Raw genomic sequence first — 15,334 nt, 5'->3', positions numbered from 1 at the left:
TATGGTATCCTTGATGTCATTCCACAACTCGTCTGGTCTTTGGTCATTAGTGTTCAATGTGTTAAATCTATTCCTGAGATGGCCTCTAAATTCTGGTGGGATACACTCAAGGATGTATTTTGGCTCTTGTGGACTTGCTCTAATTTTCTTCAGCTTCAACTTGAACTTGTGTATGAGCAATTGATAGTCTGTCTGTGCCACAGCTGGCCCCTGACCTTGTACTAACTGATGATATTGAACTTCTCCATCATCTCTTTCCACAGACATAGTCAATTTGATTCCTGTGTGTCCCATCTGGCAAACTATATGCCTATGCTAAATTTTCCCTTCTATATTTTTTAAAGCAATCATTTTAAACACTGGCATCTTCTTAGAGAATTTTAATATCGCAACTAATAATTCACATTATGCATTCAATCAACAAATATTTAACAAGTGCTTTATATAAGCAGGGTGCTATGTAGGAATAAAAACATATACAACATGGTCTTCACCTTCATTATCATTTACAAAATAACTGGAAAGACAATTATTCTGTAAAGCTCAACAAAACAGGCAAAAATTAGAATTATACACATTCCTTACCTGTACAATCTTGGGCAACATAAATTGTTATTCCTTGTAAATCAGGGTGTCTTGCTTCTTCAACTGCTTTTCTAAGGAAAAAACAAACATAATCTTTTAAAATCTTCAGTAACAATTCCAGTTGGTATCTAAAGACTTAACTTAAGGGGGGAAAAGCCATCATTTTCTGACTTTCCTACTTAATCTATAATGTCTGACTTCAAAAACTATGGCCTAGGAGGTATCAGAAGTCAAAATTTTCAAAGTTGAATATTACAGAAAATTACTCAAGGGACATTAAAATTTAAAAAATAAGTAAGAAATTGTTGGGCATAAAGCTATAACAAAAAAAAATGATTCCTCTCAATCACTCATTTGGCTGTATCTAAGCATTTTCTAACCAGTGATATCACAATATACTCCAAATTTGCTTTATATTCCCTTTTATTACTGACCAGGAGTAAACTACTATATACTTTGCCCTCTGGTACACTTCTGAAAGTTTGTTTCTTTTCTTTAAACAATAGTAAAACTTTTATTCCTTCTTTAAAATCTTCTATGACCTAGTAAATGAATTTCCTAATGTAAGTCTTAGAGCTCTAAAAATAAAATTACAATTAAAAAGTATTTTTAACTGAATACAATGTTTTCAATGGTTCACATGATATGAAAAAAAATCACAGTATCTGTAAAAGGAAATTATGCAAATTACAGAAATACAAAAACTTTAACTGTATTTTTATAACTCTTCACCTATCTCATTGTGCATGTTTCAATGTGCTAATATAGAACAAGGATCAGCAAACTATGGCTCGTACGTAGCCCATGGCCTGTTTTTGTTCAGTCTACAAGCTAAGAATGGTCTTTTTACAGTTGTAAAACCAAAGAAGAAATGTGGAACAGAAGCCTTATAAGACCCACAAAAGTCTAACATATTTACTATTTATACTATTTGTCTCTTTACAGAAAAAGCTTCCTGACCTCTGGGGTATAGTCAAAGATGTGGTGAAACACATGTGAAATTGTTCATTACAAATTAGGAAGTAATCACAAGGAAGCCCATGCATACCTTCCTTAATGTAAGCCTGTGTGTACCGTGCTTACCGGTTAATCCGCCCTTGGGTATAGAACATAGTTATCTTGAAGGGTAGAAACTATGTTTTATGGTTATACTTTTATAAATGTCATACCAAGTTGGACTTGATATTATTATTAACAATTAATCCAATTAATAACATTAGGAAAATACTTTTTAACGCTAAGCATTTGGCCTAAAAACATAAAAGCATGGTCATATCCACAAATGCTTTATTATAATTTGAAATTTATATGAAGCTAAATGGAATAAATTTATCGTAACATACTATACTTATATGCCATATTAATAATTCAGTTTATGATAACACTGGAACATATAATACATTAGACAATTTTTAAAAAAATCTTAAGTAGTATTCAAGTAAATGGCACATAAAAAGCTGAGGTACAGTGTAATTTAACTTTCAGCTTTTTTCTAACCACCCTGAATGTCACAGACCTTATATTTTTACTATGACATAATTATATTATTAATAGGCCCATACATTTACAATTCTGAAGAATTTGATGCAAGCAGAGAAATGCTGAAAACATTAATTTTAGCTCTTGACATTTCATTACACTATCAGTACATTACAGCCCCCAGGTTACATTATTCAAAAAAAAGAAAACTATAATGTTATGCATGTTCCAAGGTTGAAAGAGTTGTTAGTTTTTAGAACATTCCAATAAGGTAGTCTAAAGAAAACCTAGGTTAGAAAGAGATCTTGGATACCTGAACCCATAAGCAAGAGAAACAAGTTGTCAACAGATAAACCATATATAACTAGAGCCACAATATGTCAAGGCTCAAATTTCTTTGTTGTTTCCCTATTAACAAATGAAAAAGCGCCTCTATAAGCGTTCTCATAGATAGATTTTAAAAGTTCCAATTAAATATACACATTGCAAAACTCAGTATCTCTGAGCCTGAGGACCTGTGTCCTAAAATGAAAGATTTTAAAACAATGTTACCTTAAAATGTGAGCAACCACAGCTGGTCCGTACCAATCTCCAGCTTTTTTCCCCGCCTTCTTTCCATATTCTATTAGTTGATGTAAGCCAAAGAGGGCCAGGGGGGAATCACCAAACCAAGAGACGATTTTCCTATGATAAATTTCATTTCGCATTTCATGATCATCAGAATATTTCCCAATCGTTTTCTTCAAAGAAATTGATGGAGTTTTGAGTTCACTTTCCCCTGACAGCGATGCTTCAAATGATGCAGTAAATTTTTTTACCGTGTGAGAAGTCCATGATTCAGAGTCTGAATTTTCAATGTTCAAAGCATCAGGCCAGGTCCAAGCTATAGTAGTTTCAAAGCAAGGTGTTCAGATCTTGTAAAGAGTTAGATTTTAACAATTCTACTAAAATCAGTTTGTAGCAATTCACTAAAATATATGGGTTACTAAAATAGCAAACTCAGGAATAGGTAAATCCATAGAGACAGAAATAGACTAATGGTTGCCTATTAAAAAAAAAAAAATTTTTTTTTTTTTTTTAATGGAGGGATGCTATAGGGTCATTAGGAGTCGGAATCAACTCGATGGCAATGGGTTTGGTTTTGGTTTTTGGTTACTGAGGGATGAAGGAGCCCTGGGGGCACAGTGGTTAAGTGCTTGGATGCTAACTGAAAGGAGAAAAATATGGCAATCTGCTTCTGTAAAGATGACAGCCTAGGAAACTTTATGGGGCAGTTATATTCTGTCCTATAGGGTGACTATGGGTCGACATTGACTGGATGGCAGTGGGTTTTTATGGAAGGAGGGGGATATCGAAAGTGACTGCAAGTTGATATGAGGTTTGTTTTGGGGTTGATAAAAATGTTCTAAAATTATATTATCGTAATGACCGCAGAACTCTGTAAATATACTAACACCACTGAACTGTTCACTTTAAACAAATGAAACTATGGTATGTAAATTATTTCTCAATAAAGCTGCTTAAAAAACAAAGGTACCAGCAAAGAAAATATGTCAATATATTACTGATCTTTATTTCTGGGTAGTAATATTATTCTCTGGACCGCTCCATGACTTCCAAAATTTCTAAAATGGAAATATATTTCATACAATCAGGAAATTATAAAAAATACACGACAAGAGAAAGAAAAAATAGTAACAGGTACAAACGGACAATTCTGAAAGTTGTTCTTGTTTCTTTCCTATGAGAGTGCTGAAATAGAATAATGACTTGCATTCCATTACCAGTACTCCTCATCAGGCATCTAGTCTTGACTACCCAAAGGCATAATAAGCATATTTATTAATGTCACAATATTCATAAGAGGATAGCTTAAAAAAATGGATCCTATTTTTATTATATATTAAAATACAAATTTAACTGTATAAGTTCAAAATTTCATTTCAAAATATTTTTTCTTATATACCCCTTTCAGAATAACTTAATGTTTGTTTAGTATTAACAATTCTCTAATAAATGAAAAGTTAATAAAGAAGACATGAAAGATCAAAGACTCCAAAAAATCAACTACAGTCATTACTTCACTGTGTATAACAAGATAGTCCTCAAATATACACACAATTTTAACAAAAGGAGTCATAGATTCAGACACCTACATAGTCAGAACTATGAAAAATATTCCAATCTTTGTTCATGACTATACAAGACTATGAATAAGCCACCCTAGAAAAATACTTATTAAAAATTCTTTTTCTTTGCATTATCCACACCACACTTGAATATCATTCTATCTAAGTTCAACAATAGTCTCTATAGAAAAGCTACTAAATACGTGCCATGCATTGTAAGGAAAATGTCTAACAATAAAAAAAAGAAACCTCTGATAACATTCAGTATTAATCAGATACAACAGCCTAAAATAATAATCTGAAATCCTTTTATAAATGTACACATTATAAAAAATGGACTAGAGAAATGGCAAGAAAGGTGGCACATTAAAAAAAAATGTATATATATAACAGTTAGGTATCGATGACATTCTGAGTCTAAAAGGCTAAGCTTAATGACCTTATTAAGAATATGCCTAATGAATTTAATATAATTGATTTTATTTATAGAGACAAAAATATTATATTTACAAGGACAAAAATAATTTTAAAGTATTATTGATATATAGGGAGAAAACAAAGAAACCAGCATAAATAAGTAGTGTAAAATAATTTATTAGATTTAAGTAATATAAAAACATTAGTTATCTGCCCAAAGTCACTGCTATCGACCTGCTCAAGATTTGCTGAAATGGAGATAATCTAGAGTTCAAAGGAAAGGAAATAAAAATAACAACAACAATCCAAAGGCTACCAAACTGAATTCATTGAGCTGACCAAGAATAATAGGTATGTTTAATCTGTATTTTTGAAAAGGGAACCATGAAAGCTTTACACATAAGTTATATCTAGACTAGATTAGTTACAACTTTAGAAAATATCAGGGAGTCAAGAAATTAGCCTCAGGGAACTTTATGCAGTTTGAAAACTGGAGTTCAAATAAAAACAAAAACAACATAGATAGATTTACCTCTACCAAGAAAATGCAGTATGAGTCCTTGAGCCAACAGCATCTGGCCAGTTCTCAATGTACAGCCCCAACCACAGTCTGTTGTCAAAGCTGAGCCTTCTATTTGAGGAAATTCTTCCCTGTAGGTCAGCCATATTCTAGAAATAAAATCTTTACGAAATTCTTCTACATTTCCTGAAATTACACAGTCTTCTATTGCACAGGATGATATTGCAGGTAACATTTTATTTTCATCTATAAAATAAAAATATAAACTTAAGTCTAAAAATAACCAAGCAAAGAAATATCAGTGGTAGTAATTATATTATCATTACTGCTCCTAAGATTTAAAATGTCACAATTTATCTAATCCTTTTTTCTGATTTAAAATGAAGATAAATCTTGTTATGCCTAATCAGGTTGTTATGAAGATTAACGTTAAAATGTTTTGAACACCACAGCTAACTAATATAAGGTATTATCAGTAACACTGTTGTTAATAATAATATCCTATATTCTGTATACAATCAACTCTTTGATGAGAGGATAATGTATCTTCTATTTATTTATTTAGTCTCATTAGTCTCAGGATATAGATATCACAGCTCTCTAAACTGCTATTTGCAAATAACATATCGTAACTTGTCAATTTGTAAAAATGTGTATAATCACATAAGCTAGTTTTTTAAAAAAAATGCACACTATATTTACTGTCATGAATATTTATACTCCAATTATAAAACCAAAACAAAGCTAAAAAATAAGAATATAAAATTCTTAAAATATAGTTATCCTTTTACGTTCAAATAGAATTTTTCAAAAATTACCACCCCCATGTATCATTTTTGAAGGCTCTTCCCAAACTGATTTCCTCTAATCTAGTATCCATGTGAAAACTACAGTCACTGTTTGCCCAATAATTTACAAAACACTAGTGCTCATAATGAACTTCCATTCCTTGATTACTCCCAGAAAGTCAGTCCTCTTTACAATGTAGCACAGCACCTAACACATAGTAGGTAGGTTCTAATAAATGTTGGTTGGCTTGGGTGGGTGAGTGAATGGGTGGATAAATCTGCCTACAACTATAAGTTCCCAGGAGGTCAAATTTCAATGCCCTTCTGCAGGATGGTAAAAAAAAGCAGTTTTCTAGTGCTTTTATTTCTCATCCTTTCTACACTTATCCCCCCTTCAAGCACGTCCTGAAAAAGTTACAATCATCCAACCTCATATACAGTAAAACCTGTGAAAGCCGGAACCTGTGTAATACAGAAATCTGTCAGAAAGAAAACACAAATATTTTCCACTAAAACAAGTGATTGACAAGTGGTAAGACTGGGCTCTGTCAAAGGCAGAAAACTTGCAAGACCCAGAAAAACAAAGCAGTCTCGTCAAGTTCCAGCTCTCACAGGTTTCACTGCATATTCAGCTTAGTGGAGCTAAACTGCGGCATTTAGTTTCAACGATGATAAACAGAATGAATGTCAAGTCCTCATTGTCAAGGAACTTCTCAAGATACTATGTAGAGCTAAACTTAGTTATAAATAAAAGTGTCTAGAAATTTAACATGGGCACTACAAATATGCCCAAAATTTACACTTTAGAGACACCTCAATGTGTTTGAAATTTGATACAATAGTGGATAACATTCAAACCTCATTCTGTGACTTCCAAACATATAGTTCCTAATCTGTTACCTTGGAGAAGTAATTAATTCTTTTTTCTCTTAAGATCTAGGCTCCTCTTAATATTTACTCTCAATATTACTGGAAAACTGCTAGCATTTAATAAGCTCTGTGTTCTCATCGGCCTTTCATTATAATATTCCCCCTTCCTTCGCCGTTCCACTCTTTCACTTTCCTTTGTCAAGAATTTAATTAACCATGTAATTTTTTTTAATCTGTATCTGTCTCCTCCTCGGATTACAAGTGCTCTAGAGGAGAAGGAATATGTTTAATCTTCTTTACTCCTGTATCTCCAGCACCTAGTAGCATTTAGTCATAGCAGATACACAATAAATATCTGCAGAAATAATGAGAATGCTCACGTACTGTGAAGAATGTAACCAATGTCACTGAACAATCTGTGTAGAAATTGTTGAATGGGAGCCTAAACTGCTATATAAACCTTTGCTGAAAACACAGTATTTTTTTTTTTTTTTAAAAAGGTAAAGCATGATATGGTAAGGGAAATTTTTATAAAACGAGCTTGTGACTCAGAAAAGATAGCATGATGAAAATCTTGAAAGAGCAGGACAGATTCAGCATAGTTAAAAATAATTAAATTTTTGCAAACACATTCTAATATTACTAGAAATTAAATAACAGGCAGAAATCAAGTTTAAGAATTGTGTACTCACTTATCATTATGAATTAATTCATTACAGATCACTCAGGAGGTGATGAAATAAAACCACTGTGGCTGAAAGACACTACTTTCTAAAATACTTAGGCCTGTCAGATATCAGAATGCCAGTGCCTTCAAACTGAAAGGGAATTGAAACAACTAAACAAAACTATCCATCAGATAAATACCACACAGAGCAAATAAGAGATTCTAGCTAAAGTAACTTAACTGAAATCCTTAGCAGAACAAACAGAGCTACTAAAAAATTTTTGTATAATATAAAAAGAGATATAATTAAAGAATCAAGAATTTAAGTAGGACCTTGAAAACCTATGGGGCAGTTCTACTCTGTCCTATAGGGTCACTATGAGTTGGAATTGAGTCAATAGTTTTTTGTTTGTTTGTTTTGTCTTGATATGATCCAGCTAGAACTGAATTAGAAATATCAATATAAAATTATGCCTTTATAAGACAAACACTAAAAATATGTATTTATTTGTTCTTGCTCTGTCCACTAAAATGGGTCTAGGAGCAATGTACCCTAGCACCCAAATTATGGCCTCTAACACTATTTTTCTGCTAAAAGGAACCAGGCCTCCTTGGGAAATGGCTGAATTCATATCTGAAACCAAAAAGTACAAAGTGGGCCCAGAACACCTCGTTACAGAAGAAAGCAAGGAAGTTTCCAAAGATTAACGGAGTCTTGTGGAAGGATACAGGGGCTTCCAATCTAGAGTGACATTCTAATGGCAAAAATCAAGACAATTTGAGCATCAAAAGGAGAATACTGACTGAGGTTGGCTTATATACAGTAAATTTGAAAAGCCATAAGTTCATAATGATACACAAAGAAAAAAGTTTAGCATTAAAATATCTTAAATGACCCTCTGTTAGCCCAAGACTAGAACCATTCCTGAAGCCAACTCTTCAGACAGGGATTGGACTGGACTAAAAGATAGAAAATGATACTGGTGAGAAGTGAGCTTCTTGGCTCAAGTAGACACATGAGACTATGTGGGCAGCTCCTGTCTGGAGGTGAGATGAGAAGGCAGAGGGGGACAGGAGCTAGTTGAATAGACACGGGGAATATAGGGCGGAGAGGAGTATGCTGTATCATTAGTAAAAATCTATACTCCACATGGACAAATCTTAAAAAACACACTTTTAAAAGCCATAAGACATACACGCAAAATATAGTTTGTTTCTCATTTACAAAAAGGTCAAGAACAGGAAACACTAAACAATTAGGGATAATTCAGCATAGGTTTGTTTTTATTTTGGTTTTTTTTTTTTGGCATAAGGGAGGGATACAAACGGGTATAAGCACCCAGAGATTTTTTAATTACTCAATGTTGTATTTCTTAGGTTCACACAAATTTTTTTTATCTTCTCCTCTATGTATGAATAATTAATAATAATTCATAATTTCAAAAATTTTAAGGAACCAAAAAAATAATACAAGGAAAGAGTGGGCTGTCTCACTAGTGGGAGAGTAATTGGGAGTATGTAACAAGGTGTATATGGGTTTTTGTGTGAGAGACTGACTTGATTTGCAAACTGTCACTTAAAGCACAATAAAAATTATTAAAATAATAATAATACAAGGAAGAAAATGTCCTTCTCCCACTGGATTCTGCCATATCTCCTATCTTGGTACTGAAGCAGATATCGGTTACTACGAGAAGAGTTAGGTAACAAGGTCAACAACCTGAGATTGGCAAAGTGGGAACATGGATAGAACATAGATAGAAGTCCTTGGCTGCGAACCACAAGGTCAGTGGTTCGAACCCTTCAGCTGCTCCATGGGAGAATGATGTGGCAGTCTGTTTCCATAAAGATTTATAGCCTGGAAACCCCATGGGACAGTTCTACTCTGTTCTACAGGGTCGTTATGAGTAGGAATCAACTCAACGGCAATCTCAACGGCAATGTTTTTTTTTGAGGGCCACTCCACCTCAAGGTTTCTGCCTGTGTGTGAATCTCCCTTTTGTTTAAGCCATTTTGAAATGGACTTTCTGTTTATTTGTATCTAACAGCATCCGTTCTGATTTTGCCTCCTTCTATAATTTTATAGCGGCCTGTACTTCCATTTCATCATAAACACGATAGGATTAATTATGTTTACAATTATTTGTTTAATATCTCTCATCTGCTAGACTATAAGTTCCTTGAGAGTAAGGACTGTGTCTGTCATGTGTCTTCAAGCACAACATGCCAAAACTTATGGAATGCTGTGAAAGCAATGATCAGAGGGAAATTAAAAAAAAAAAAAAAACTCAAATCAATAACTTCTACAACTTGGAAAACTAGAAAAAGAGGAGCAAATTAAGCCCCAAGCTACCAGAAGGAAGAAAAAACAAAGATTAGAGCAGAAATAAATGACACAGAGAATAAGCAATACAGAATCAATGAAACCAGATAACTGACTTTTTGAAAAGTCTAAGAAAATGGACAAACCTTAGCTAGACTAACAAAGAAAAAGACAAAATATCTGAAATTAGAAATTCAAGTGGGGACATTACTAATGACCCTTCAGAAATAAAAAGGAACATGAGAGAATACTATGAATAATTACATGCCAAAAATTAGATAACTTTGATGAAACTGATAAATTCTTAGAAACATATAAATTACCTAAATTGACTCAAGAGAAAAAAATCTTCAATAGAAAATCTCAACAGATCCATAACAAGTAAAGAGACTGAGTAAGTAATCAAAATCCTTCCAACTAAAAAAAAAAGTCCTGAATTAGATGGCTTCACTGGGGAATTCTACCAAACATTTATACAACAAGTGGCACCAGTTCTTCCTAAACAATTCTAAAACTCAGAAGAGGAGGAAGTAAGTTATCAATTCAAATAATAATTATTCAGCACCCAAACTATAAACCCAAAAATATGAGGGATAAAAAAAACATGACATGACCCTTATCTTCAGAAAGTTCACAAGAAATCCAAACTATATGACAGTATATTATGTGCTACATAAAATACAGGTATTTAAAAGAAATATACCAAAAGTGATTAACCTAAAAATGAAAACAGTTACACAGTAAATTTCTACAGATTTTTAAATGGTTCACAAACTTAGTACTTACCTTCATATTTAAAATGGTAACATTTTCCAAGTAATAATACAGGGGAATTTCTACTAAAATAGGTTTTTGTTTTCAACACCCAACCTAAAGGAAAAAAATAAAATTTTTGCAATTAAAATATTGAAGGCTAAAATTCTAGCATTTTCTTTCATTTTAGTTTTAAACCATCAATTATCAATTATGGATGTGCATTTTTTACAAGTTTCAAAATACCTGAAAATGAGCTGAAAATAAAGGTCATTTTGGTTTTTCAAATATATTTAAGAACCTGGGAGAGAAAGTCTATCAATTTAAAGAACCTGGGAGAGAAACTTTTTATTTTATTTTCAAACAAGACACAATGTTTTTATGGCACGACATCAAAAAGGCAAAACTTCTACCCCAGTTTCCCTGACACCAAGCTCTTTTCCCAAGGGCAAAAAATGTTACCAATTTTACTTGTGTTTCCTTCCATCTAAGATAATTTTATCATTACAAAAAGGTTTAAAGTACATGTGGTCCCCAACTTATGACCCACTCGAATTAGAACTGCACTTATGATCGTCATCTTTTTTTTTCTTGTACATCTTACCTTTAGTAATATGTAATACATACAATATTGCATCATGTAATTTGCTGATGTTAAATAGGGTCGCTATGAGTTGGAATCGACTCAACGGCAATGGGTTTTTTGGTTTATCATTCTCAGATGTAATGTTCCCAACTCCCAAAGACAAATAAAGATCAGATTTATATATACTCTAATAATAAAAGGCAAAGACAATAAAAACTTCTAAAAAATGAGGTATTCGACTTTGAACCCACTTACAACTTGAGTAGTCATCGGAATGGAAACCTGTGCTAAGTTAGGGACTACCTGTATTTGAATATCCCAATGAAGTAACTTAGGGAAACAATCACACGGTAGACTAGTGTTTATGATAAAAGTGGATCTCTGAAGATTCCTGGGAGAATCTATTATAACCCCATCATTTCAGCCAAATGAGGATGTCTGAAAGTAGTATATAAAGCTGCTAATTTTTAATTCTTCCAATTTTCTTTGTACTAAACATTCAGCATCTAAAAAGTAATATCCTTATGGCTTTTCATAAGAACAATTATGCTCTGAATATGTTGTTGTTAGCTGTTAACAAGTCAGCTCTGCCTCCTTGCACCCCATGCACAACAGAACAAAATGCTGCCCAGTCCTGCCCCACCCCCATGATCATTTGTGGATAAGGCCATTGTGATTCACAGGGTTTTCACTGGCTGGTTTTCAGAAGTAGGTTGTCAGGTCTTTCTTCCTAGTCTGTTGTCTTAGTCATCAAGTGCTGCTGTAACAGAAATATCACAAGCGGACGGCTTTAACAAAGGGAAATCTCTCACAGTCCAGTAGGCTACAAGTCCGAATTCAGGGCACCAGCTCCAGGGGAAGGCTTTCTCTCTGACAGCTCTGAAGGAAGGTCCTTGTCATCAATCTTCCCTTGGTCTCCGAGCTTCTCAGGCACAGAAACCCGAGGTCCAAAGGACATGCTGTGCTCCTAGGCCTGCTTTCTTGGTGGTATGCGGTCCCCATGTCCCTCCACTTGGTTTTCTTTTATATCTCAAAAGAGATTGATTTAAGACACAATCTAATCTTGTAGATTGATTCCTCCATATTAACATAACTGCCTCTAATCCTGCCTCATTAACATCATGGAGGTAGGATTTACAACACAGGAAAAATCACATCAGGTAACAAAATGGTAGACAATCACAGAATACTGGGAATCATGGACTAGCCAAGTTGACACACGTTTTGGGGGGACACAATTCAATCCATAATATCTGTCTTAGCCTGAAACCTGTTGAGCATCATAGAAAGCCTCCATTGATGGACAGGTGGTGGCTGCACATGACGCACATTGGCTGGGAATTGAACCCAGGTTTCCAGAATGTAAGGTGAGAATCCTGCCACTGAACCACCATTGTCCTCACTCTCAATATCAAAACCCAAAACCAAACTTATTGTCATTGAGTCAACTCCTACCCACAGCAACCCTACAGGACAGAGTAGAACTGCCCCATAGGGTTTCCAAGGAGCAGCTGGGAGATTTGAACTGCTGACCTTCTGCTTAGCAGCCTGAGCTCTCAAACACTGCGTAGCCCTCAAAATAAAGTTCTGAATTTCCTGAGAAAAAGCACTTGTTCGTTACATTCCTGAATATCCCCAAGTATATTAAATTCCTGACCATTAATGGTACACTTAAAAACAGCTCCTAAAATGCAAGCACGTAGAAAGAGAAAGAATTTGAAATAGAGAGTCGATAGGTTTGGGTCTAGTCTTAATGAGACCATCTGCCATTTTATTTAATGGTTATTATAAAATTTAAAGAGGGTGATTTTGATGAAAATGTTCCTTAAAAAATGATACACATAATACAGATATGCATTTATAATAAAGATGAGGCAAGTATCTGAACTTGGTGATGAAAGAAAAAAAATCGAAAGTGAAATACACTAATTAGGTCTTCATTAAGCTTTACCTGGAGTACTGCAACACTCTCTGCCATCAGTCTCTTCCCATTCTAATACCTGCCACATTGTTGTGTGCCTTCGAGTCAATTCTGGTTCACAGCGACCCTCTATGACAGAGCAGAACTGCCCCTATGGGGCTTTGCAAGGCTGTAATCTTTACAGGAGCAAATCACCAGGTCTTTTCTCCTGAAGAGAGGCTGGTGGGTTAGCAGCTGAGTGCTTAATCATTGCCCCGCCAGGGTACATATCATTGCCAAATAAATCTCCCTATGGCTCAGCTTTGATCTGGTAACTCTTTTGCTCAAAAACCATCCTCAATTACTCAATACTTAAATTTATGACTTTCTCAGTCATACTAAAAACTTCCACAATATGATACAAATTACCTTTACAGTCATATTTCCCACTACTCTTCACCTACACTCAAAACGGGCTTTGCCATTTGGCTCATGCTATCCTGACTAAAATGTCCTCCCCAAAGCCTGCTCATCTAAATCCTACCTTCTCTTCATGCTCAAACATGTTCTTCTATGACACTTTTCCTTTTCTTGCCTGACTTTCTCTTTCCTGAACTCCAATGAAGAATTAGTATTTACTGACCATCTATTGTGTACCAAAAACTAGATCATGAGCTTTGCATATATTATCTCTTAAAAATATTATTAGTCCCCACTGGAATGATTCCAATCCCCAAAACGGCAACAACCCCTTCCCCTGAAAAGGCAGTATTTCCAAAGCCAACTCTAAGAACTCAATAAGAGCAAACACAAATAAAATGTGACAACTTAGAAGAAGAACTTCTCCCTTTCTCTCTATGATTTTACTCTCTGCCTTTGTCTCTTACCAGCCCTTTCTCTAGAAAAGGTATGAATATGATTGGTCAGAGCCTAACACGCTGCAGAAGTTCACATTTTACAAGAACACAGCATTGCAATGTTTTAAAGTTTAACCAACATTCATGTGGTGTACATTCTCTTTTACTGCAGAACCTGGCAGGGCCCAACCCCTCATGATAGGCTGAGTTCTTTAATACTTCATAAAGGTAGGTACCTATGAAGACTCAGGGTATCTCCTAAGGCTCAGCCATTTCTCTTTTTACGTGGGCATGACTGAGTTAAATCAGACCAATGTGCCAGATGACAAAACTATAAAATAACTTGTTCCTTTTAATTATTTAGTTTTAGTTGACCAGTTTTCATTTTATCCTTATAAAAGGATTATAAGAAATGAACATTTTCTCTGCCCCAGTTCACTGAACTGAACCAGGACACTGAGAGGAGGAGAAGGAAAAATGGACATAACAACTATAGAGCCACAAGGTAACCGAGTCTGGGGTATAGGAAAGAGCCATGAATAAGAAGTATTCTCACAAACATGTTCCTCTTATACATATTGAAAAAAATATATTTGCAAGAATTCTTCATATTCAAGAGTATATTTTTATTCTGTTCTTCAATCTCTTTCACTTCATCTCCCAATCTCTACTTATAGCATCAGGGAGGTGGAAACATGACATATTAAATGTTAGGATTTCTAAATGAAAGTGAATTAAATAGAATAGTTTGATGTAGCTCAACCACGTATACAAGACTAAATGACCGCACCAGCCCAGGGGCAAGGACGAGAAGGCAGGAGGGGACAGGAAAGATGGACAAATGGAAATGAGGAACCCAAGGTCCAGAAGGGGAGAATGTTGACACGTTGTGGGGTTGACAATCAATGTCACAAAACAAGATGTGTATTAATTGTTTAATGAGAAACTAACCTGCTCTGTAAACCTTCATCTAAATCACAAAAGAAAAAAAAAGGAAATAGTTTGAGAAATGCAAGTATATTTGACAAATTGAACAGCTGGCAGATTGGTCATTAAATAAACTGACTCAGAACAGTGAATGCCTATGAAGGTAGTAACTGACCAGAAGGAAGCATGAGTAAACTTTCTGAGGTGATGGAAATGTTCTATATATTGACTGGATTGTTACTTTCATTGGTGTATATATGTGTCAAAATGCATATTTAATATCTGTTCATTTCATTGTATGCAAATTTTACTTCAATTACAAAAAAAATTAAGTGATAAACTAGAGACTGTTTCAATTATCTATTTCTGTTTAACAAACCACCCCAAACTTAATAATTTGAAACAACAACCTTTTCTTTCAATTTCACAGTTCTTTGGATTGACTAGGCTCATTTGGGCAGTTCTTCTCCTGGACTTGCTTGGAATCTCTAATGTAGTAGAAATCAGATGGAAAGTTTTAAATGGAACACTAG

The 15,334-nt window shown here is 34.4% G+C and overlaps 1 protein-coding gene across 4 annotated transcripts in view; it reads right to left on the bottom strand.

The window, feature by feature from the left end:
* Positions 1-15,334, bottom strand: part of ATG4C (autophagy related 4C cysteine peptidase) — an 87,251-nt gene that overhangs the window by 39,452 nt on the left and 32,465 nt on the right. For all 4 annotated transcript variants that reach the window (XM_064282074.1, XM_064282073.1, XM_064282075.1 and 1 more), the window contains 4 exons: positions 10,565-10,648; positions 5,143-5,376; positions 2,617-2,947; positions 586-656 (listed from right to left, as the gene is read on the bottom strand). In XM_064282074.1, coding sequence (XP_064138144.1) covers positions 586-656; positions 2,617-2,947; positions 5,143-5,376; positions 10,565-10,648 — 720 coding nt within the window. The remainder of the gene's footprint in view (positions 1-585; positions 657-2,616; positions 2,948-5,142; positions 5,377-10,564; positions 10,649-15,334) is intronic.

This window comes from Loxodonta africana, chromosome 3 (genome assembly GCF_030014295.1).
Source record: "Loxodonta africana isolate mLoxAfr1 chromosome 3, mLoxAfr1.hap2, whole genome shotgun sequence".
Taxonomy (NCBI): domain Eukaryota; kingdom Metazoa; phylum Chordata; class Mammalia; order Proboscidea; family Elephantidae; genus Loxodonta; species Loxodonta africana.
The sequence above is the reverse complement of the archived record's forward strand: the minus strand, read 5'-3'. Positions and strand labels throughout refer to the sequence as shown.